We start from the raw sequence: 22326 nt of genomic DNA, 5'->3' as shown, positions 1-22326 counted from the left end.
AATGTAGTTGTGATTAGAGGAACAATCTGCTGCAGACCACGTGGGCATCCGTCATCTAGAACTGGAGATCCTAGGTCACCTCATTCAAAATATGGGTATTTTCCAAAAGGCCACCCATTGCTGGGCCCATTAAAGGCAGAGCTACCACTGAAGAACCCGCATAAAGGCATGAGGGAGCAGCACAATGTATAAGCCAGGAGTCCAAAAACTGTCAGCCATCAAAGCTGGTAGAGGGTTTTTAGGATGGATGGGTGGAGCATTTAACAAAGGGAGAGCATAAGAAAACTGAAAAATTTGAAGTACAAAAGTAATTGCATGCCAGCCACAGAGGCAGTGTTCAATTATGCCTCCTACTGGTCTCAGATGGCAGGAGGAACTAAAGTGGCTTAGTTGCAGCCGGTGAAGAGCAGGAGGAGGATAGGCGCACCTGTTGGTAACCTCACCCCCTAGCACCACCTCTGCCCTTGCACCCACAAAAGGACTGGGCTGACTGTTAGACAGGGTGCAAGCGTTGTCTCTGGCAGTAAGCATAGCCCCTCGAGTATCCACAGATTGGTAGATATTGCTGGTGGAACTGGCGAACAGGGAAGACTAGCCCCAGAAAAAAAGTCATAGCCCTGCTATTCTTGAAGCTCTGTAGTGCAGAATCTACCATCTCACCAAGAAGTCAGATCCCATCAAAGGGCATATCCATTAGAAAAGCTTGTAAGTTCAAGGAAAATCTAGTGGTGCATATACAACCATGGCATTGAATCACAACACTGGTGCCCATAACCGGGGCAACAAGGTCCATAGTATCCAAGTCAAACCTCAGAATGTCTCTCATTAAATCCTGGCCTTCTTGAGTAGTCTGGGTAAATTAATTCTGGAAAGCGTCCGGGAGGATAGGGATAATCTCACTTGCTGTATGCCAGAAGACAAGGGTGTAAAGGCCCAGGAGAAACACACTGTTCCATGTACAGAATGCCAAGCTAGCCGGAATAAATACTGCCTATGGAGTCCATTTTCTTGGACTCCTTGTTGGGTTGACATTATGGATAGAGGCTTGAGCTTACTCAAAATAATTGTATATAGTAGTTCCAGTTGAGATTTTCTTTCTGTTCTTACCTTTTTCCTTTTTTCCGTTTTATCATCTAGACATTATGTCATTTCACTGCATATTGGACATACAATATAGTGACAATGACAAAACTGTAAAATGCCATGAATGCATTAAAATGTCAAACGATACTATACAAGTGGAGATGTATAATATGCATATTGGCTGTCTTGTAATGTTCAAAAATTCATAATAATAATAAAAAGAAATTTAAACATTAAATTAATTCGGTTTCAGGAGATGTGTGTAGGTCACTGGCATTTTGGAGGGCAAGCTATAAACCACCATTAGTGAAATTATAGGGGAGAAAATAATCTACCTCAATCTCCTCGTTATAAGGAACATGCTTCAGACCCCATTGAGCTTTGGAGTCAAAGCCAAAGATGACCTCCTCAAATACTGTCATCGAGGCAGGGGAACTGGAGGAGAGTCATCCTCAACTTGCGATTGTGCTCAGGGTATTTAATAGCATGATATATAATGTACCCTTGCTGATGGTAGCTCTAGATCTATCAATGGAGTAATGGCAGGGTCCAGAAATGAAGTCACCAGAACTAGAACCGATGCCAGCACAGAATCAACTGGCATAGCATATGGCAAGTGGGTCAAATCACACCTTGGCACTGGTGGCGGAACAAGCTGAAACCGAACGGGATCCGTCAGCACTAGGGGAAGATCAAACTGATGTTCCGAAGAATCCAGGGGACTCAAAATTGTGCCAGGGGGGATCAAAAAACAATTTTGGAAAGTTTCAGCATGGACTCCTAGAAGGCTGCAATCTGCTGCGGAGACAGAGATGGCCCAAGAAATTCGAGGTGAATTGGATGTCAAAGTCAGAGTAGTAACTATGGGACTTCTCCCTGGTGTAGGAGCGGTGCTCAGGTGAGAAGCCGCATTAGAATTCCTAATGTTTGCGATTGGACTTGTCCTTTAATTTTGCCCTGGACTTGCATGAGGATGGCAAACGTCAATAAAACTTGGAATGACCTGGCAATGGCATTCAACTCCACTATTTGCGTTCATTAATATAGAGTTTGGCTTCCTATTTCTAATGGCCCACGGGTGCATCAGGGAGCATTAGTTGCATGAACATGCCTTATGTTGCTGAATATAAAATCAATAGAAAGATACCTTAAAAAAAGGTTCAATATTCTATGAGGTTTGGGATGGAGGGATGGCACTCTAATTGGCACTAAACCTCAGGGGCAGTTCTCTTTGAGCTCTTCTTTCCCATGCAGCTATGTTTCCAAAACTGTCTACTTACAGAATTGGGTGCACAGCCAGCCCAGGGCCTTCAACTGCCATGCAATATCTGTATGTTTCAGTTGGGGAGGCCTGCTCATTTGTTAGTCGTAGGCATGCTCCATCTGTGCACCTTGTACATGAGAGTTAAAATTAATTGTATGAGCTGGAAGAACCATATCATCTTATAGGCAGGAGGAACAGTGGTCGCCAAATCAACAGTTCTGCCAAAGGTCATTTAAGAATTTCAAGATCTTGCTCCCTTTCAAAGAACTGACATAACTGATGTGAAGCTAGAGGAAGCCTGTGTTCCCCACACCCTGTGGGGGGGGGGGGGAAGAAGACTAGGCTTAACTGGCTTCAAGAAAACTGTGGTATCTGGGGGAGATTGTGGGGGGAAGGGGGGACGTGGAAGAATTGGTATCCTGCAAATCTTTCATCACTATTAGGTAGCTCATTTGCAATACTTCTTTTAAAGGTCATGGGATATCCCTGAAAAAGGTTGGTGCTTCAAAGCACCATGCGTAATGCACATGACTAATGAGTCATGAGTAAAAATACTCCTAATTGGAGAGCCAATGGTTGAGAGTGACAAGAGCGCGATTGAAACTATCTTTCACCACTAGGTATCACCACTTAGGGAGTCTGGGATACAATAGGAGTAAGATGAAGCTTAACGAGTTACACTTCCCTTAAATACTCGTTTATTTAGTAATCACAAGGATCCCCAGGGGTGCATTCCGCAAATGGAAAAAGTCAAGAAAACTGTTCCACAAGATCTGAAATCCTTTCAACAAGAGTAGGCATATTTTAACCTGCTGCACAGCTAAGTTAAACTATTTCCAGTTAAGACATTGCGTAACAGACGCATAAGTAAAACAGGTGACCTTCAGAAACCTAAAAGAATTTGAGCAAACCATTCAAGAACAGACTAACACATCACATACAACTTCTCATATTAATACGATCCTAGACACACCTGTAAAGCATTAGAGCATATTCTACACTAGGCAAAACTATCTCTCACTTTCGGTGGCATCGTGACAGACCACATAGATTTCCTATAGAAGAAGTTTGGCTTCAAAGAGTATGCACGCTACTGGCAATGGAGACACTAGGGTCTGATCCACTTGGAAGGAATTATTCAGAGCTCACTGAAAGCAGTGATTACATACATACCCAAACACTATCGGTAACCAAATCGTCCCAGAGGGCTGTGTGTACTGAACATTTCAGGACATTGGGCTTAATGGGATGCATCAAGACTGGTAGAAGCAATTGTAAGTCCACTATGACACTGTTTGTAGAAGTCCTTTAGGTACACTGTAGTGTAAGCTTGGCATGTATAATCCAAGATGAAGCAGTTAATTGGGTAGCAAATTGCTAGTGGGAGGGATGGGGATGGAAGGGGTTCTACGAGAGGAGATTAGTACATAGGGTCTTATAATAAATAATAATTTGTATCTATCATGAGGTAATCTTGTCATCAAAGTTGTTACTTCTTTAAATTAAAAAAACACTGAAAACTAAAACTTCAACACTCTCCAGCCAATAGCAGAGAAGTAGAACATAATTCAGAATTAGCATCAGGTGGGAGAAAGACAACTGTCTGGTGCTCTACTTTGGTTAGAATACCACTATAAATTATTTCACTCAAAATATTTAAAAAAATGTTCAGGATGACTGGCATTTACTATTTGATAAAAAACAAAATCATAAAATGCATATTTATGTCTCACGCCTAGCGTTGCATTGCGCAGCACTGCTCGCGCAGCGCAAGACATTTAGTAAGGGAAAAACGGGGTTTGGGTAGCTGACCTAGGAATCGCACACACTCGTGCCTGTGCTTTTCCTTTTGTGCTACCCGATTGGCCTTTGCGTGCGTCTTTTTATAAAAGACTGAACGCAATTGGCCAAAGGCGGGCGCATTGCCCCGCCCATGACCTATTGGTGTCTATTACGTGGTGCGCGTAATAGACACCAATAGGCCATGTGGTTTCAATTATCGTGCCCAGACACGGGCGCAATAATTGAAACCACAGCTCGCTGTGGCGCGCGCGCGCACCACCCGTTATTTTTTTGCCCATATCCTCCATGGTTTTACTTTTCCTTTTCTTGTCCCCTGTTTACTTCTGTAACACCTTAATTCATAAATACTCCTCCTGCAACGCCACCGGTTCTATTGTACGGCGTTCTGTCAACCCCGGGCAAAGTCTGCGCCATACAATATGCATCAAATAAAATTGGCGCCAACCCATGCTCTCCGGTTGCTATGCCCCACAGTGCCCGGTACTGCAACTCCCCGCGTCTCCTCCCCCCGGATGTGGGGGAACGTCCAATGGAACCCATCTTCCCTCCCCTGCTCCAAAGTCGGCCGGTCTGATCCTCGGCCCTCCCCCCACAACCCGCCATCTACCGCTATTTTGTCGCGCAACTACCTTGCGTTCCTGCGCCCAATCCAAACTTGCACAACTCCCAAACTGAGCTTCCTGCACCCCCATCCCGCTGCTCTCACCCGCGCCCTGTCCAACAATCCCTGCAACATTTCACACTTCCACCCCGCAGTGCCAAATAGTGCACTCCCAGCATAGTTCGTGCAGTACGGATTCTGTGCCAGTCTGACCGTTCACACAGTCTGGAGTACTTGCTGCATCGCTCTTTAAATGTGAGTCTGAAAAAACACATGCACTTGTTACGGTTTCACTCTTTCTATGCGACTGACTCTCCCTGTGACTGAATTAAGACTACGCCTCTGTTCTATCCTCTCTCCCTGGTTAAAGGCACTTCATCCCTCCCAGTACGCGTAGTCTGGTATTAATGGCAGTTTGTATGCATTTGTACAGGAGGGAAAAGGAGTGTGAGTGTGTGTGTGGGGGAAGAGAGCAGGGTGGGAGGGTGTAAGCATTACTGATGGGGATGGCGGGTTCTTCACTCACATGAATGCCTGCTTTGTGTACTCGCGCCTCACCCTCGGGCGCTTCTCCCCCTCTTCTCTTCCTTCCTTCTATCACTCCTCTCCATTTCCCTCTCTCATTTCTACGTTCCATTGTTTTCTGTGTTTAATACCCTATCTACATATATATCTCTCCTTCAGTCACGCGTACCCTCTCATGACTGAGTTCCTTCCTTTTCTCTCTCTCCTCACTCCATTCCCCCGCCCTACCATCTTCCTGCCCTCTGTGGGGCCCTTGTAAGCAACGTCATCAGAACCACTATACAGAACCTCTCTTTTCTACATTTTATTTTGTTCTACCTTCCATCTCTGGTATCAATATTCCCGCTCTTACCTACATTACCTATTCTCCCCTCTCTAGTACCTGTCTCAAGTCTCTATGCCTTATTCCAACTTCCTTTCCGTGACGCTCTATATCTTTCTCCCTTTTCCTTTCCCTCTTCCCATTTTCTCAGACTCGCATACGTCGCGTCACGGTGCCCAGCGCCTCATTCACAAACCCGTCTCTCGCTACCCCTCATCCGTAATTTTGCATTCTCTCCAGTTTATCTCAATTCGTGCATCTCCTTTCCCTTCCTTCCTCCCGCCCCTCTTCTAGACTCCCCCCTCCCTCCCCTGCACGTGTGAACAGCAAGTCACAAACTGTGGATTGGAGCTGTTTGTGCCTGCGTTAGGGGAGGGGCAGTGCGCATGTATTCATGCAGGAGGGAAAAGGAGAGTGAGTGTGTGTGGGGGAAGAGAGCAAGGTGGGAGTGTGTAAAGAAGTGTGTGTGGAGAAGAAGGAAGTGTGAGAGGTGTGTGTGCAATGGGGAGGGAAGTGGTGGTGTGTGTATATAGGTACAGGTACAGGCAACTAGAGCCAAATTTCCGGGGGGGAGGGCTAACTCTTCCAGCCATAGGGAGAGTGGCTCTAAGACAGGGTGAAAACACAACAAAAGCCTCATTAACAAGTAAATGATCTTTTAAACACCTGGGGCCTCTCTCCATCCGTCTCATCACTGCCTTCTTTTTTCCCTCCATTAAACCCCCCTCCTGCTTTTTGTTCTCTCTTTCCCCTCCTTATTCTTTTTAGTTTTGGGGCACCTCGCTGTTTCTTTGTCTGTGCCTAACAAAGGTTGCAAGCTGAAGGGGGTCTTAAGCTGGTGCGTGTGCACATTGGTGGTGGAGGCAGTCTGTGCCCCGATCGTGGACTGGTTCTGGTCTCGGGAAGAACTGCACGCATGGGCTCTTACTAGGAGGTCTTTGTATCAGCCCAGCGCTCTTGCTTTCACGGTCTTGTCTCCCCTTCATCCCACTCTGTCTGCTCTCCCCCCTCCCTTCCAATCAGTCACGGGGCTCCAGGTTACGCCTACCACCCAGCGCAGCCAGGTGGTCGGAGATGGATGGCTGTGCTGGTAGTTTATGATGCCCTCGCCATAAAGCTCGATACAGGAATGCAGAGCAAATGGTCTGCCACTGGCTGTCTGTAAACAGTAACAGTAAGAGACTTATGCAGCTGACCCATGAACTAACCGGGCTGCAATGCAGTCTTCAAAATTCTGTGTCTGAGTATCTTTATAGGCTAATTGCACGGCCAGTATAGGGTGGTATACTAAACCGTGAGTGCTATTGATTGAGTATGTACCCTTTGCCTCTCAGACTTTTTAACAGTACACAGATATCGTCCTCTGTGGACTGCCTTTCGCACAGAACACTTAACACACGCATGTACATTTCCTCCTTTAAATGTGAACCGATACCACAGTGGGCCGTAATTTTATTTCCTGCCATTCCCTGTGATTCTTTAATGCGACATGTGAAGAAGACACGTTTTTTGCCAGGCAGTGGGTAGGTAGTTTATGACACGAAACTTGACGCCAGACTGGGAAAGTGAATTAAGATCCCATATCGAAAAATATCGACGTCTTGTTTTGGATGACATTACCCTCAAGACAGCAAAACAGAGCAATGTCTCCTAACAATCAGTGACTAAAAACTAATATGAACGTCGTTCCCCATTCCTAACGGTGTATATGTTGGAAAGCACGCAACTCTCACCAACAGATTCTTTCAAGTTAGGGGAAATGAAGTATTCACCACAAAGCATCGATTGGCAATCATGGTATGTTCTGCAACAGAAAACACACTTGGCAAAACATCATATTAATCCATGGCTATAAGGAGTGGCAGTAGTTGATAGCGTCTTATCCCACGTGCATAGACTGTATTTCCTATAACACATTTGCCCCACGATCACATACTAACATTATAATTAACCTTGTACATATGTATTGCTTTTAGAACAAAATAGAAAAAAACAATGCCATTTACAATACCAACAACTTTAAACTTTGCTACTGCGAGACCTATTGCATTGCAAATGCTGGTTTTAAATTGCCTGCGGCCTGCATATTTTTTAAGCATGAAATGACAATCTCGAAAATGGGTTCTCCCAGGTATATTAACAGGCAGTGATAGTGCATGTGTGGTTGTGGAAAGGTGAGACTTTAAATTGCAAAGGCATTACTTGTTTTGCTAATCATTTTGAACTGTTGACAAATCTGCACAAAACTTTCCAAAAAAGTACACACTTTCGATTGTTGATGGGAAGTTTTGTGCAGGTCCATCAAAAAAAATGATGGCAACAAAAAAAATAAAGGGGGTGGGATTGTCCCAAAAGTGATATTTTCCATTTTATCTCCCATGGGTTCCTTTGCGCCTAGGTACAGTTCAGTTCATACTTAATTAATGTTTAGACACAGTCTTTAAAACATACATTCTTTAAAATCAATAACATTTATATAGAAATACACTATATAAATACCATGCTCCTCGATACAGATAAGCCCCTACCCTGAATGTTAAAAATAGTTATAATGCGAGGGGGGGCGTGGCTTGCCGAGCTGCGGAATGGCCACCATCTAAGCGAGCTCCGCCGGCCGGAATCCGATCCTGTAATTAATCCTGCACTTTTGGGCGTGCTGTGACCGCCGAGACCTGCGGAGGCGAAAGCGCATGTAGCGCGGCACACGAAGGCGAAATTTTGGCGTCCGGGGGGCTCTAACGGCGGAGATACGGCCCTACGACAGCCGCAGCGGTGTGGAAGGCTGCCGCTGCCGAGACCTGGAGGCAGCGCTGCGTACCTTGAGGCCGGGGCGCCCGTGTGGCTGAAGGCCCGGCCTCTCTGACTGGCAGCTCGCTGGGAGCCTGGAAACTGGATGCGGCGAGGGACAGGCGGCTGCCGGCGCCGTAGATGCCAGACCGGACTGTGGTGCCGATTGAGGGCAGTACTGAGGCAGCTGATCGGCGCTCGGTGAGGTGAGCGTCCCGAGTGGAGGAGGTGAAAGAGAGCCTAAGCTGGGAAGCGGCCCGGAGGAGGAGGGGACCGTGTGTACTACTCCCCTGGTGTTCTGGGGAGCCTCGAAGAGGTGCTACCATCCGCATCTGCATAGCGGGGAGGCCCGCGTATTGACAGGCTGGCGCGGTGAGCGACCGCAGCTACTGAGAAGCGGTATCTGGGGAAGACGAACACTGGAGGATGGGATGAGCGGCCTGTTGACGTGCGGAGGCGGCGAGAACATGTGCTGCTAGGTCGTGAGCCTACAACGGCGCTTGTGGCACTGTGTGGAGGTGAGGTGTGACCCATGGGTGCGGGGGGTGCCGAGGGACCAGGGGCAGCGTGAAGGAGTCTGCCAGCATACGAAGCCTGTAAGAGACGGCGGTTGGCGAGCTGCTTAAACTGGGAAGCTTTCACCGAGCTGCAGTGAGAGGGACGCTGGAGCGGTGGGCGGCCCGAGGACTGCCGGCATATGCGAGGGAGCTGTTGCTCTGACCCCGGGGCACGACCGGACGGCAGTCCCACCCACTTTGGTCCTGAACGTGACTGGCACATACTCGTGATTCTGTAGCGGGGAGCGTGAGGCCTTGTTCTTTGGCTGGGAGGGCCGCCCTCCGTCTGGTGATTCGAGTACGGACTCCGCGGCGGCTGCCATTGGGAAGCACGACGCCAAGCAGTCGAAGATTACCTTTGACAGTAAGTGGGCGACGCGGCAGATGGACGCAGGAACAGATGTGCAGGCGGAGAGCAGGCAGGACCAGGTGGTGGAGGATCAAGGGGAGGATCTGAGGACCCTAATGCTTGAGATGAGGTCCAGCCTCCGAAACATCGATACTAAGCTGGACACCCTCACATCACAGCTCGAGTCGGTCAAGGCGCAGGTTACCACACACGAAACGCGTCTGGACTCACTGGACGGCCGTGCTGCAGATTTCCACGAGTTTCAGGTCGAGACTAAGGAACAGCTCTTACACATGGACAGGCTGCTGAGCGTCATCAGAGCGAAGAATGATGATTTAGAAGCTCGGTCGCGGCGAAGCAACCTCCGCGTCACGGGGATACCGGAGACGACCGCAATCTCCAAAATGGAGACGTACATTACCGAACTGCTGCACAAACTGTTTGACCTGCACCTTTCCACGGTCTTTGTAGTGGAGAGGGCACATAGGTCGCTGGGCCAAAAGCCGCCGGTTGGGGCACCTCCGAGGCCCATTATCGCTAAGCTCCTTAACTATCAGGATAGAGACATTATCCTCAGACTTGCGAGAGAGAGAGGAAAGATCATACACCAGGGAAATGCAATTTCCTTTTATCCGGATTTTACTCCAGCTGTGCAGGCGGCGCGGAGGGAGTTCACACCGGCCAAGAGACTTCTCCTTCAGGCGCAGGTCCCGTACTTGTTGCTGTACCCGGCGAAGCTCAAGGTGACATTTGAAGGCACCACACACTTCTTCGCGGATGCCAAGGCGGCGATGAAGTTTGCCAAACATGTGGGCGGAAAGAAGCAAAAACGGCAGACGGGGGGAGCGGAGATGGCAGCTGGAAACCTGAGTGACAATGATTGATGTGGGTATTGTATTAATGGGAAGTACTTTAACTGCCCCTGCCGCTTGCTAACATTGGTGCTAATGGTTTGTGGACGACTGCTTTCTTTCCTATAAGTTCTTACCGCGCTGCCATACACCCTTTCCTTGTAAATGTGGTCTCAGCGGGCCAGATTGCCTGCAGATTTTCTGGCCACCCTGTTCTAACCGGGGTAAGAAGCTGGCTTCGGCACGTCCCCATGGGAAGGTTCCCAACTCTGTTGGATGTTCTTGATTCTAGGGTGGGCAATACACGACCTGTTTGGGGGTTGGAGTGGGCGGGGGGTGGAAGGTGGGATGTTTTTGTTTGGTAATTGGTTCCAGCTTACATGTAATCTGCTATGTGGTCGCTATCATGCATAGGAAATGTGGATGATAATGGGTGTATCGTTTTGCTATAGACATGACCCAAAAGTTTCCTAATGTCTTAAGCTGTGTGACATGGAATGTGCGGGGTCTGAATGACTGTAGAAAGGCCAGGCTAGTGCATGCCTATCTAGTCCGTCACAATGTAGACATATGCCTCCTCCAGGAGACGCATCTGGGTTCCTCATCGTCTCCCCGGCTCCGCCATGCCCGCTGGGGCCATGTGTACTCTGCAACGTACTCAACTTACGCCCGAGGGGTGGCCATTTTAGTTAGACGTGGGTTGGATTGGCGGGAAGAGCTGACGCACTGTGACCCTGAGGGCCGATATGTCTTAGTCCGGGGACTTTTATGTGGCCTACTGGTGACAATTGTGGCTGTCTACGGCCCGAATGTAGACTCCCCTGGTTTCTTTCAGGACGTCTGGGTGAGGGTGCGGGAGGCTGGATGCAACACCATTCTCTGGGGGGGGATTTTAATGCAGTGTTAGATGACGTTCTGGATAGACAGGGTGCCGTCCGCAGCCTACACCCTGCGGCAGGTGCTGCTCTGGGGGCGATTGTTGAGGAGGAGGGCCTGGTTGATGTGTGGAGGGCTCGGCATGGTGGGCTGAGGGAGGGTACCTGCATCACTGATCACCGCTGTGCCTGGTCCCGTTTAGACTATTGGCTACTCTCTAGAGACGCGGCTTTGTGGACGGTAGAGGACGAGCACATGCCACGCTCGCTCTCGGACCATGCGCCCTGCCTGTTGAGACTGTCGCTGCCTGGTCTGCCTCCACGCGGCTTCTCATGGCGCTTGCCGAGACATGCACTGCTAAATGAGGTGTTTAAGGAGGAGATAAGGGAGGACATTATTGACTATTTTGCGCTGAATACAGGCTCGGTGGACACTAAGGCATCCCTGTGGGAGGCCTTTAAAGTGGTGATTCGTGGAAAGTGTATTGCGCGACAGGCCGGGGTGCTGAAAGCTATAAGAGGTACGCTTGCATCGCTGGAAACAGACATTAAAGACCTGGAGAGCCGCTTTTATGCCGCAAACACCCCGGACATCCTGGGTTTACTAAAGACTAAGCTATTAGAGTATGATGCGGAGGCACAGCGGGAAGTTAAGTTTCTGGGTAAACACGCAGAGGCCAGGAGATACGGGGAGGGAGATAGGCCGGGGCGCACCCTGGCGAATCTGATAAGGCCGTCCAGGTCTGCGACATTTGTCCATGAACTGCGCTCGCCAACCAGGGTCCCGATCAGGGGACGAGAGGACATCCTGCATGCCTTCTCGGGCTTTTATTCCGGTTTGTACACTGCCACCCAGGGGGGATGCCCGGAAGGGCTGGACTCCTTTCTAGAATCCATAGCACTGGTCTGGTTCAATAATAAACATAGAGAATATATGGATCTCCCGATAACGGCCGCAGATGTGGCCCAAGCGATCAAAAGTTTACCCCTTGACAAGGCCCCTGGCCCGGACGGCCTGACCACGGCCTTCTACAAGACATACGCGGAGGAACTGGCTCCCCGGCTGTTGGCGGTGTATGAGGAGGCGTTGCAGGTGGGAATGCTTCCCAAAACGATGCGTGAAGCGTCGATTATTACCCTGTTGAAACCGGAAAAACCAAAAGAAGAGATGGACTCTTACAGGCCTCTCTCCCTAATCAATGTGGATGTGAAAATACTGACCAAACTGCTTGCTAATAGAATACAACCAATGCTGCCCCTGATAGCTTTACCGGACCAGTCTGGGTTTATCCCAGGGCTGTCAACGTCGCATAATCTCCGTACGATCTTTTCCATCCTGCATTACTTACATCCGGATGTACATGCTGCGGTGGTATTCTTGGATGCCACCAAAGCTTTTGATACTTTAGAATGGCCATATCTGTTTGCAATACTAAATCGTATTGGTTTTAGCCAGCTAATAATCAACAAAATCCGCCTGCTCTATACTATGCCTTGTGCCAGAGTTAGGGTGAACGGTATGATCTCGGACCCGTTTCCGATCTCGTGGGGTACGCGTCAGGGATGCCCGCTGTCCCCGCTCCTCTTCGCAATTGCGATGGAGCCGCTAGCGGCTCGTATTCGACAGCATCACACGGCGCGTGGAATTGGCCTTAGCGCGCGCAGTCTGCTGATATCGCTCTATGCAGACGATGTAACACTCTATCTCACTAAGCCCGAAGAAAACCTGGACGTGGTACTGCGAGAATTCATTCGCTTTGAAGGACTGGCCGGTATAGCGATCAATTGGTCCAAATCGGTGGTCTTCCCATTGACGGAGAGTACCCCGAGGATGCTGTCGGAATACCCCTTAAGGTGGGAATTGGACGCTGTTAAATACCTCGGCATATGGGTGAGTCGTGTGCCTCAGGACATTTGGACTCTCAATTTTGCGAGGGTAGTCGCGTGGCTGGAGGACAGGATAAAGATATGGGTGCGGCTGCCCCTGTCACTAACAGGATAGCCCTGGTCAAAATGGTGGTTTTACCTAAATTTTTATATTTATTTGCGAATATACCAATTCCTTTGACGTCGCAGTTTTTCGCCACACTACGATCGCATTTGATCGCGCTGGTGTGGGCTGGTGGCCAGGCGCGCGCATCCTGGGACGTGCTGACTTTGCCGTTAACGCAGGGTGGGCTGGGAGCGCCAGACATGCGCTTATATGCCCTGTGCGCACAGGCCCAATTTTTGCACTTTTGGGTAAATCCGACACCTTTCCAGCCGCATGTGGCTGTAGAGCCGGACACTGTAGCGCCGGTCCCGCTCAGAGTGGCCATTTGTGCAAAAGCGCGCCGCCCCCGAGGAGATGTGGACACTGCGGAGATGCTGCGCTGGGTCTGGGTGGAACTTAGACACAGGGCGGGAGTGCCACTCCTGTACGCCCCGTCTTTGTCCCTGCAGCGCAACCCGCTATTGCCTTGTATCCAAGACGGAATTAGCCCGCCTCTGCTGCGTAAGATGCACCTGCATACGTTCGCGGATCTCTTTCCGGATAATACCTTCATGCAGCCGCCGGTGGCAGCGGAGGGGCAGGCGGTGCATTTTTCTGAATTGTTTTTATATCACAGGCTGTGGGAGACGTGCCGGGCGTTGAGCGAGGACTTTCCGGCGGCCCCCCCAGTGTTCCAGGCATTGGAGGGCGTGGTGGGTTCCCCGTCTCCTCGGAGATTAGTCACTAGACTCTATAAATCCATGCAGAATGAAGCGCAGGTGGTGCGACCTCAGTCCCTCCAGCACTGGAATGAAGAGCTTGGCTCTCCCCTGTCGGAAGAGCAGTGGACCTTCTGCTGTGGACAGCTAGCTGAGCTCTCCCCAAACTATAAATTGAGGCTTATACATTTCAAGTATTTGCATAGATTCTATAGAACACCGATTGCTTTACATAGAATGGGCTTGAGGGAGGATGTCGGCTGTTGGAGGTGCGGGGGTGAACCTGCCTCTTTCTTGCATATGGCGTGGTCCTGCCCCAAACTTACGGAATTTTGGTCCCAGGTCAGTTTGCGTTAGTCAATCAGATGTTGGGCCGCACTGATGCTCCTTCCCCTGAGGTGGGGATACTGGGATATGTCAAGAACACGCCACCTAAAGAACGTAAACTACATGCCATGCTTCTTCTGTTTGCTAAACGACAGGTGGCAATACACTGGGGTAGAAGCCGGGTGCCCTCGGTGAAGGAATGGCTGGCAGACGTAACTTATGGTCATGTGCAGCTGAGCGTATTCTGGGACCTGATGCCATCCACCTCTCGTCCGCGGGACATCTGGGAACCATTTGTGCGGTGGGCTCAGGAGCAACGAGAGATAGAGGCTGCACTGGATGAGTGAGTGTGGGGGGTTCGGTGTGTGCCCCGTGGGGCGTGGGGAGGGGGGGGTGATTCGCCTGGGAATGAGGGGAGAGACTCTGGGCGGTCACTTTGATTAGCCGTCACCCAATTGGCAATGGAGAGCCCGGGCCCGATGATAGTTATTACTAGGTGGGGGCATTGACAGGTCCGGTCTGGCCCTGCGCGGATGGGTTCTTTAAGTGAAGGTCGACCACGATGACAGGAACACCCACAGCTATGGATGTATATAAGCGACTGCATTGGCATGTACCACAGATGTAATGAGGATGTAATATTGCTGGCTTGTGTTGTTGGTTACTGTTTGTAACGTTATGTCAACTTAAATAAAGTTTTCAACAAAAAAATATATATAGTTATTATGCCAAGGGGTTTGTAGAGCCCAGGGCTTTATTTGAGGTCCCCAACATGGACACACGGGACTGCAAACTCGAGGACCAAGTGTATCTTATACTTTCCCTAAGCAGCTTTAAGTAGTTCTTCACTAACTCCAGGTTGCAACCTTAGAAATATTCAAAGGGATAAACTCTTGGGTTGGGAAAAGGCAAGGGGGGTGGCGGCACAGGGTCTACTAGAGTGTCGGCACTGAATAGAGACCTATGGAATGCAGACGGTCATACAGCAGGTCATGGAGCATTTAAAAGTTGCAGAGAGACCGCTCCTTCTCCGATTACATGCATATTCCTGGGACCTTGGTGAAACATTCATATCTAATGAGGAGGGCGCCATCAATTACTGAGGTAATATCATAAGGGAATAGGTTTTGATCGGGAATGGTTACGTTCAAGACTCCTTTAATCATACAGTGGTTCAAGAAGCTATCTCCTGGAGGAGGAGCCAAGATGGCGACCGGGACGGCAGCGTAGGCTCCCGGCTCCGTGAACCTCCACATCCCGCACAGATATCCTGCATGTGATCCTCAGCCTGCGCTACATGCCCGTGTTGGTGATTGAGAGCGGCAACCGATCGTGTGATCCTGAAGTTTCTGGCGGCGGTACCGCCTGAGAAATGTTCATTTGAAGTTTGCGGCCTGTGCAGCCCTGGAGCCGTGACCTCGGGTGGACAACATGGCCGGGCGGCAGTTCAACAACAGCGGCCATTGGTGACCGGGTGGAGTCGGAATACCGAAGCGGAGCGAATATTGGCCTAAATCTCGCTGTGGTCGCTCCTACCATCGAGCGTGGCGTAGTGGGTGCATACCCGGGGTGACGATTCCAGGGTCTTTCGGCGATTGTCTGGGCCCTCGCCAGTGAACTGATCGGACGCGGCCTGTGGCTCGTCCCGATTTGCGCGGGCTGCTCCCGGTTTTCGCGGGCACTGGCCCAGGAGGAGAACGACTGTTACCTGTGACCACACACTGGATGCATATTGTGCCTGCCTCCGGAACCCTGTTTGCAGTGCCATGGAACTTGATGCGCTTGTGCCTGAGTCCCGGTTCCCATCTGGGGTGGCCCTGCCCTGCGGCCATCTTGATGGGATGGACTCTATCATCCTGTACATTGGGTCACAGCAAGATTGGGAGTGTGTGGCGCAGAGGAGCGTAGCGGAGCGAGCGCAGGGGGCTGTGCTGGGGTACGGTGACCTTCTCGACGCTCTCGGAGCCCTTCATTCCACCCTGGTTCACGGCGCCCGGGTATTGGGGAGGAAGCTGGATGGTATTGCGTCAGGGTCGGAACAGTTGCGGTCTGCCTGTCCCCAGGTACACAAGGATCTGCTTCACCCTACACAGGAGGAAAGTAACGTGACCGCCTCTGTGAATAAGGGACAGCTGGAAATTTCGGACACTGTGGCAGCGGGTGGTCGGCTGGCTGTGGGGTCGGCCTGTTCCGGAGATTTTGGACTTGAGCAGAAGGTGGTGACTTTGTCCCATGCGCGGCCTCCGGCGACCCGGGCGATCTTCCCGCAGCGGTCGCTTGCTCTGGCTGATTCCTCCTTCCTGGACCTTGTGTGCGGCGCAGGCCCTGGGGCAGTACTGGGAAAGGTGATCTTCCATGACGATGACTGTGTTGGTGTTCAGAGACATCCTCCCTACATGTGTGTGTCCCTTCCTGGTCTTCTTTGGACGCTCCTCTTCCTTGTAACTTTGGACATGATAATGGGTCGCTGGGTATGCATTGGTGGATTCGCAAAGCGTGGCCAAGGATAAGGCTGATCCTTCAGAGGTTGTCATTTAATAGGCGGGCGGGCTTGGGGGTTGTGTGCTCTCACGGCATAACTAATAGTGTAGTCTGTGAATAATGCTCCCCATTTCTCTTAGACATGGTCGAATTTTGGTTGTTTACTGTTTGTTTTGGGGAGGAATATATTGTGCGGGAGGGAGAAGCCAGGGGCATGATTGAAGGCCCTCCTCCAGTTTATTACTACTCTCTCCCCTTCTCTGTTAGGGGGGGTTTCCTCTCTTTCCCCATTTTCTCTGTTTCTTCTATATTTCGGGTCTGGTTCTGGGGCGACAGGCACACTGCAGGGGGGGGGGCGTAGTCATCTGCAGAGGTGCAGGGTGGGGGGTTGGGGGAGGGGCTTCTTTAGTCCTTTACTTTGTTCCTATGGCCTCCTTTTTCTTCTCTTATTCTTCTTTGTCTTTCTTTTCTGGGGTCAGTACGGTAGGTTTCCTTCGTTGCCAATCATTGTTTTTTATTTGTGCATCAATTTCCGTGATGTCTTCTGGGTCCTAGGGCAGGGGACTGCAGGCGCAAACGGCTCGTGACATTCCTCCACATCCTGAACCTCCTGTTTCAGCGCCAGTGACTTGATAGATTGCTGTTCATTGTTGACGTTCACTACTCTGCCTGCCATTTTTCGCTGCTGAGAACTTGATTGGCACCTGATCCTTCTATCCCTTATTGTAAAATGAAAACCTTTTATATCCTGGTTTCCCCTTTGGGCTGTTCACTGGACTAGAGTATACTAGCATGGAGAATCTGCTTCCCGAGGTGCTGCGTGTGATTAAGATTTGCTTGCTGTTACTTTAACTGCTTAGCGGCCGGCCCCGAGGGTTGTAGGCCCATACTTGTCTTTGGTTGCAATGTCAATAAAGGTTTTTCAAAAAAAAAAAAAAAAGAAGCTATCTCCTGACTGCACAAATGCTTAGAGCTTCAGCCTGTTTTTTATTGCTTCCTCTCACAGTAAACATAGGTTTCCAGTGATCACTGGCCAGTTTTGTGGCTTCTTGAAATCCAAGAATGGTCCGGACTCTTCACCTGAGCTTTTACCAACATAGCAAGACCCTATGCTCTCTGTGCTGAATAACCAGCACATGACAATGGCAAAAATGTAATTCATCTGGTATTGTTATACCTGTCAATAGCATTTGACATTTTTTGACCACTTCATGCTGCTAGAACCTTGCTAGTATATAGGCCTTTGCAGATAAGTATTCCAGTTTTATCAATTGTCCCTTAGAAATCACACCAAAGCTTTTTCACCGACACATTTTACACACATTGAGAATTCTGGCTTGGAAAATACTGTAGCGCTCCGGTTTGTTATTCACTCTGTTTAATGTTTTTGTTGAGCTAATGGCCTATTTCTTCCAGTGCAATGGTTTTCATATCTACATTTAAACTAGCAATGCAATGTCTGGATCTTCCTTAAATTTAGAGGGGAGAGAAGGGTGCTTAAGCCATTCACTTCCAAGAACACATGCGAGAGCTGCAGGACTGACTGAGTGACCATTCCCTAAATCACAACACTAAAGAGACTAAGGTGATGGTTTTGACAATAATTGGAGAGTTGTTCGGTTTCAATTACAACTGACGGAAATATGGGTGTTAAAAATGATTCAGATTTAACCCCATACACCCAATTCACGGTGGTCAAAAGAGACTATGGTTTTTGATAGGATTTCAAGAGTGGATAACAGAAAATGTTTTACTTTGGAGGTTTCCTGCTGTGTAGTCTCTTTCTGCAGACTGTTCAATATTAGCCAACCCAGTGAATTAAAAATAAACTAAATTCTGCTTCAATTGAAGTCTTTGCGCTGGATACCAGTTTATTCAATTGGGCAGTTCAAGGTTTCTTTAACAGCTCCTTTGTCACTCTGAAATAAGGTTCCATATTTAATGAGAGCCAAAACGATCTTGTCTTTTCCTGCTTCCTCCAGGCTGCTATAACATAACGTCAACTCATAGTTTCATGTCCTGGAGCCCATCTTGTTGATTTCTTTTCCTATATGCAATTCTGCCAGCTGTTAGGATTTGGCTACTTTCTAGCCCATTTGATTCCTTCACACTTGACTGACCAGCGACCATCAACACATTCTTTTTGAAACACTGGACAGCATATTAAGGGAACTATTTATGGTTTAAATCTGTTTTATTGTTGTATGCAAGACAAAACAACAAAATGGCGAGAAGACAATAAAGGACCAAAGTACTGTCAGTGAGCCGTAAGCTGATTTCGGGGGCTACGCAGAACCCCTGCTGCAAAACATACAGACAACAAATGGAAAATAAAAGAACAAAACCCCAACCCCTCCCTCCCCCACCCCTCTTCCAGTCCACCCTGCTTTGATTCAAGCACGAATTCGAACTGCACACCTCGAGATTAGCCCAGAGCAGGAGGTGCCCCATCTTCTGGCAATCGCAGTAGGAGTAAGTATTTAGGGCACGTGAGCTCGCGGAATTCCTGCGTCAGTAGAGGTAGGAAGGGAAGCCAAGCTTTCTGAAAATATGCGCCCCTACCAGAGAGTGTTAGTGTAATTTTTTCCATGCCCACAATGTGCCAAAGACGTTTCAACCATCCGGTATGTGTGGGGGCCTGTGGGGTCCCCCAGTGAATGAGAATGTTCTGCATGGCTGCGCCCAGCGCCAATCCTATCAGGCGACCCCTCTTGGACTTCAGGGGGTATGCCAGTGGGTCTGGTACTCCCAGCAAGATGTGTGCAGGAAAACGGAGAATCTGTGTCTCCAGATGTTTATTAATATCATCCAGTACTTGTGACCAGTTTTGAATGTGGGGGCAGTCCCAAAGTAAGTGGAGCAGTGTACCTGTTTCCCCGCAGTTCCTCCAGCCGAGTGCACTAGCTGTGGGATTAATCTTGTGTACCCATTCTGGCGTGTAGTACCAATACGTGGTCACTTTTGTGAGTGTGTAAGTCAGCGCCATGTTGCTGGCCGTGTGTTGTGCCCTGTAAAATATGCCCTCCCACTCTTTGTTGCCAAGGGGTCTCCCAATGTCCTTTTCCCATCTACCACGTCCAGCGTGATATGTGGGTGAGCTTTGGGCATTCAGCAGCTTGTACAAATCGGAGACTATTCCCTTGTCTGAGGACTTCCAACAAGAGCCATCTCTCGTGAGTAGTAAGATGGCGACTAGCCGCCTCTCTATTATGTGGCTGTAGGACTCAATGTCTAAGCTGCAGGTATCGCATGCGCTCTGTCTCAGGGATGTCAAAGTGTGCTTTAATTTATGAGAACAAAAGTACCCCTTGAACATCGAAAAAGTGGCCCATGGAGCGGTATTGGGACTGACGCCATACTTGAAAGGTTGTTTCCCCTAACCCTGGCTACAAGTCAAGGTTGCCGAATAGCAGGGTCAAGGGGGATGGAAACGTTGTGAGCTTGTGGCGAAGGTTAGTCTGGTCCCATGTCGACATGGTTGTCTTAGTGATGTCCGAAACGTAGAGGCAACGGGGCCTCTGGGCTTCCTTTAAAAAAAGAGATCTTCATCAGCAAAGTTCCCGCCACAGCCCTGTCTTGGAATAGCCAGTGTTTCACTGATTCCATTCAGCTCCATTCCACCAAGTGTCTTAGTTGCGCCGTTTGGAAATACAGCTGGAAGTACGGTATGCCCAGCCCGCCTTCGCTAGGTGGTAAAAAACTAACACTACGTTTTATTCTAGGTTTACGACCCTGCCATATAAAGGTCATGATTTCCACTTGCAATTTGGGAATCATACCCGGGGGTGGACGCAGAGGCAGTGTCTGGAACAGGTCCAAAATTTTAGGGAGGATCATCATCTTAGTGGCTGCTATCCTACCCAGCCAGGAAATCAGGTGGTGTTTCCATCGGAGTATGTCTGAGCACACTTGTTTAAGTAAGTGAATGTAATTGGTGGCAGCCGTGACGTGTGGTGTGGCAGCCAGTCGTACTCCCAGGTAAGGTATTGAGTCTGCAGACCATTGGAATGGGTAATCTCCTTAAAGTCGTTCTGCCGTCTGAGGGGGAAGTGAGAGATTAAGGGCCACGGTAAGGGAGCTATTTAAAAAAGTTTACAACTCATCCCCAAGCTTTTTAAAATCACTTACAATCATCTGCCCAAAATATTGTTTACATTTCTGCTTTGCCCATGTAACTAATATATCACTGAATACCTATTGTGTGATTACAAACATTTCATTAACTTTTCCTGAAAGCTTTTTGGGACTGGTTTCCACCGTCTTTACCATTTCCTCAGGAGTAACCGGTACATTCCACACCTTTATATTGTTCCTAACCTGCACTTTCAGGTGTAACAAACAGTCTACTCCTTCACAGAAAAGAGCTTTCTTCACCACTGAATTGTAACATTTGTCTGGATGTTTTTATTTATACTCGTTTTTTTCTCACTTAACCTAACTGAGCTCTTTCCTTTAAATGCCCTACTCTGTAGAACCAAGTAATTTCAATATACTGACCCAAGCTACATTTCATTCACAACACCTGCTTTCATAACAAAAATTGTGTAAAACCGTGTTTTAAAAAATAAATATTCAAATATAAACCCTATGAGCATAGAAGTGGCTTAATAAATCATATTTCCCAAGCTGCACTTTTTAATGTACACCAGGTAAGTATACATCCATACAGGTACATTTATGTGAGAAAGCACAAGAGATATTGTTTAAGAATAATCGACTCCAACAAACCAGTACATCTGCACAAGGACGCTTTAGTAGAGATTTCCCACATAAGTAGAAATACATTGTACCACAATAAAAGTAAAAGGCCTACCTTTCCATCCACATACACGACCCGTTTTCCTGAAGTAGTTCCATGCTCAAATTCAATTTTGTGGACACCGTCACTCAATGCTACCTCCCAAACAGCCACCAGATCTGTCATTGTCTCCAGGTAGCTGTACTGAGATCTAAAAGCAAAACATCCACATCCCCAGCAAAACACAAAATAAATGTCAGTAAAATACAAAAAAAGAATCCCAGTAGAAGGAAAAGGAGCTATTCTAATTCATCCACAAGCATGTTTTTATAAGTCGCATTCTTAATACCAGACACCCGGGCAAGGGAAAGCTGTATTACAATCTTAGAACAGGTTGCTACTAATAGGATTAATATAAGTACAAAGTGTTACAACACTGAACTACATCACACACCTTTGTTTAGGCAGGATATGAGGTAAGGTTTCTCTTTTCTAACATGGTGTTATGACCCCTTAATTCCTGGGATATAGGCGGATGGCAGTTCATTTCCACCATTTGATATTTGTTAAGCAATATTATTTGGACTGCCAGGAACTGTGTAATATTTGTTTTTCATCCTGTTAGCCCAAAATAATAATATTACGAAATTTTACAGAGCACAAACAATAGCTAAATAACTTGTTAATTCTTTAAACAAAACTTTAAAAATACACACTTTCTATGTCTAATGACACATTTGTGTTTTCTTTATAACGTTGAGAAAGATATATCAACTACAACAAAATTTGCCACAGGGAGTAGAAAACTAAAGAGCATTGCTAGTCATGTGATTTTCCAAAAGGTACCAACAAATGAACAATACTAATACATGTGTTTTGTAAGGAATACAAAATATAATGGTGGGTTCTGCAATTACACAGATAAAACATGAATATTACAGAGTCCATATATTATGGCTTGTCGTCCTCGTGTTTGCACTTTGAAGGTACTTTTGTGTTAATGCGTTACTTCACTTGCATATTGAGTGACCTCTATAGTCGTTTCTTAAATCAATCCCTTTTTAAGCATAAT

General features: G+C 48.2%; 1 protein-coding gene across 1 annotated transcript in view; it reads right to left on the bottom strand.

The window, feature by feature from the left end:
• FAIM (Fas apoptotic inhibitory molecule) overlaps positions 1–22326 on the bottom strand; it is a 108916-nt gene that overhangs the window by 55750 nt on the left and 30840 nt on the right. The window contains exon 2 of the mRNA XM_085647494.1: positions 21330–21465. Within this exon, the coding sequence (XP_085503620.1) occupies positions 21330–21440 (111 nt within the window). The 5' untranslated portion in view covers positions 21441–21465. The remainder of the gene's footprint in view (positions 1–21329; positions 21466–22326) is intronic.

Source organism: Triturus cristatus, chromosome 3_2, assembly GCF_964204655.1.
Source record: "Triturus cristatus chromosome 3_2, aTriCri1.1, whole genome shotgun sequence".
Taxonomy (NCBI): domain Eukaryota; kingdom Metazoa; phylum Chordata; class Amphibia; order Caudata; family Salamandridae; genus Triturus; species Triturus cristatus.
This window is presented reverse-complemented; position numbering and strand designations above follow the sequence as displayed.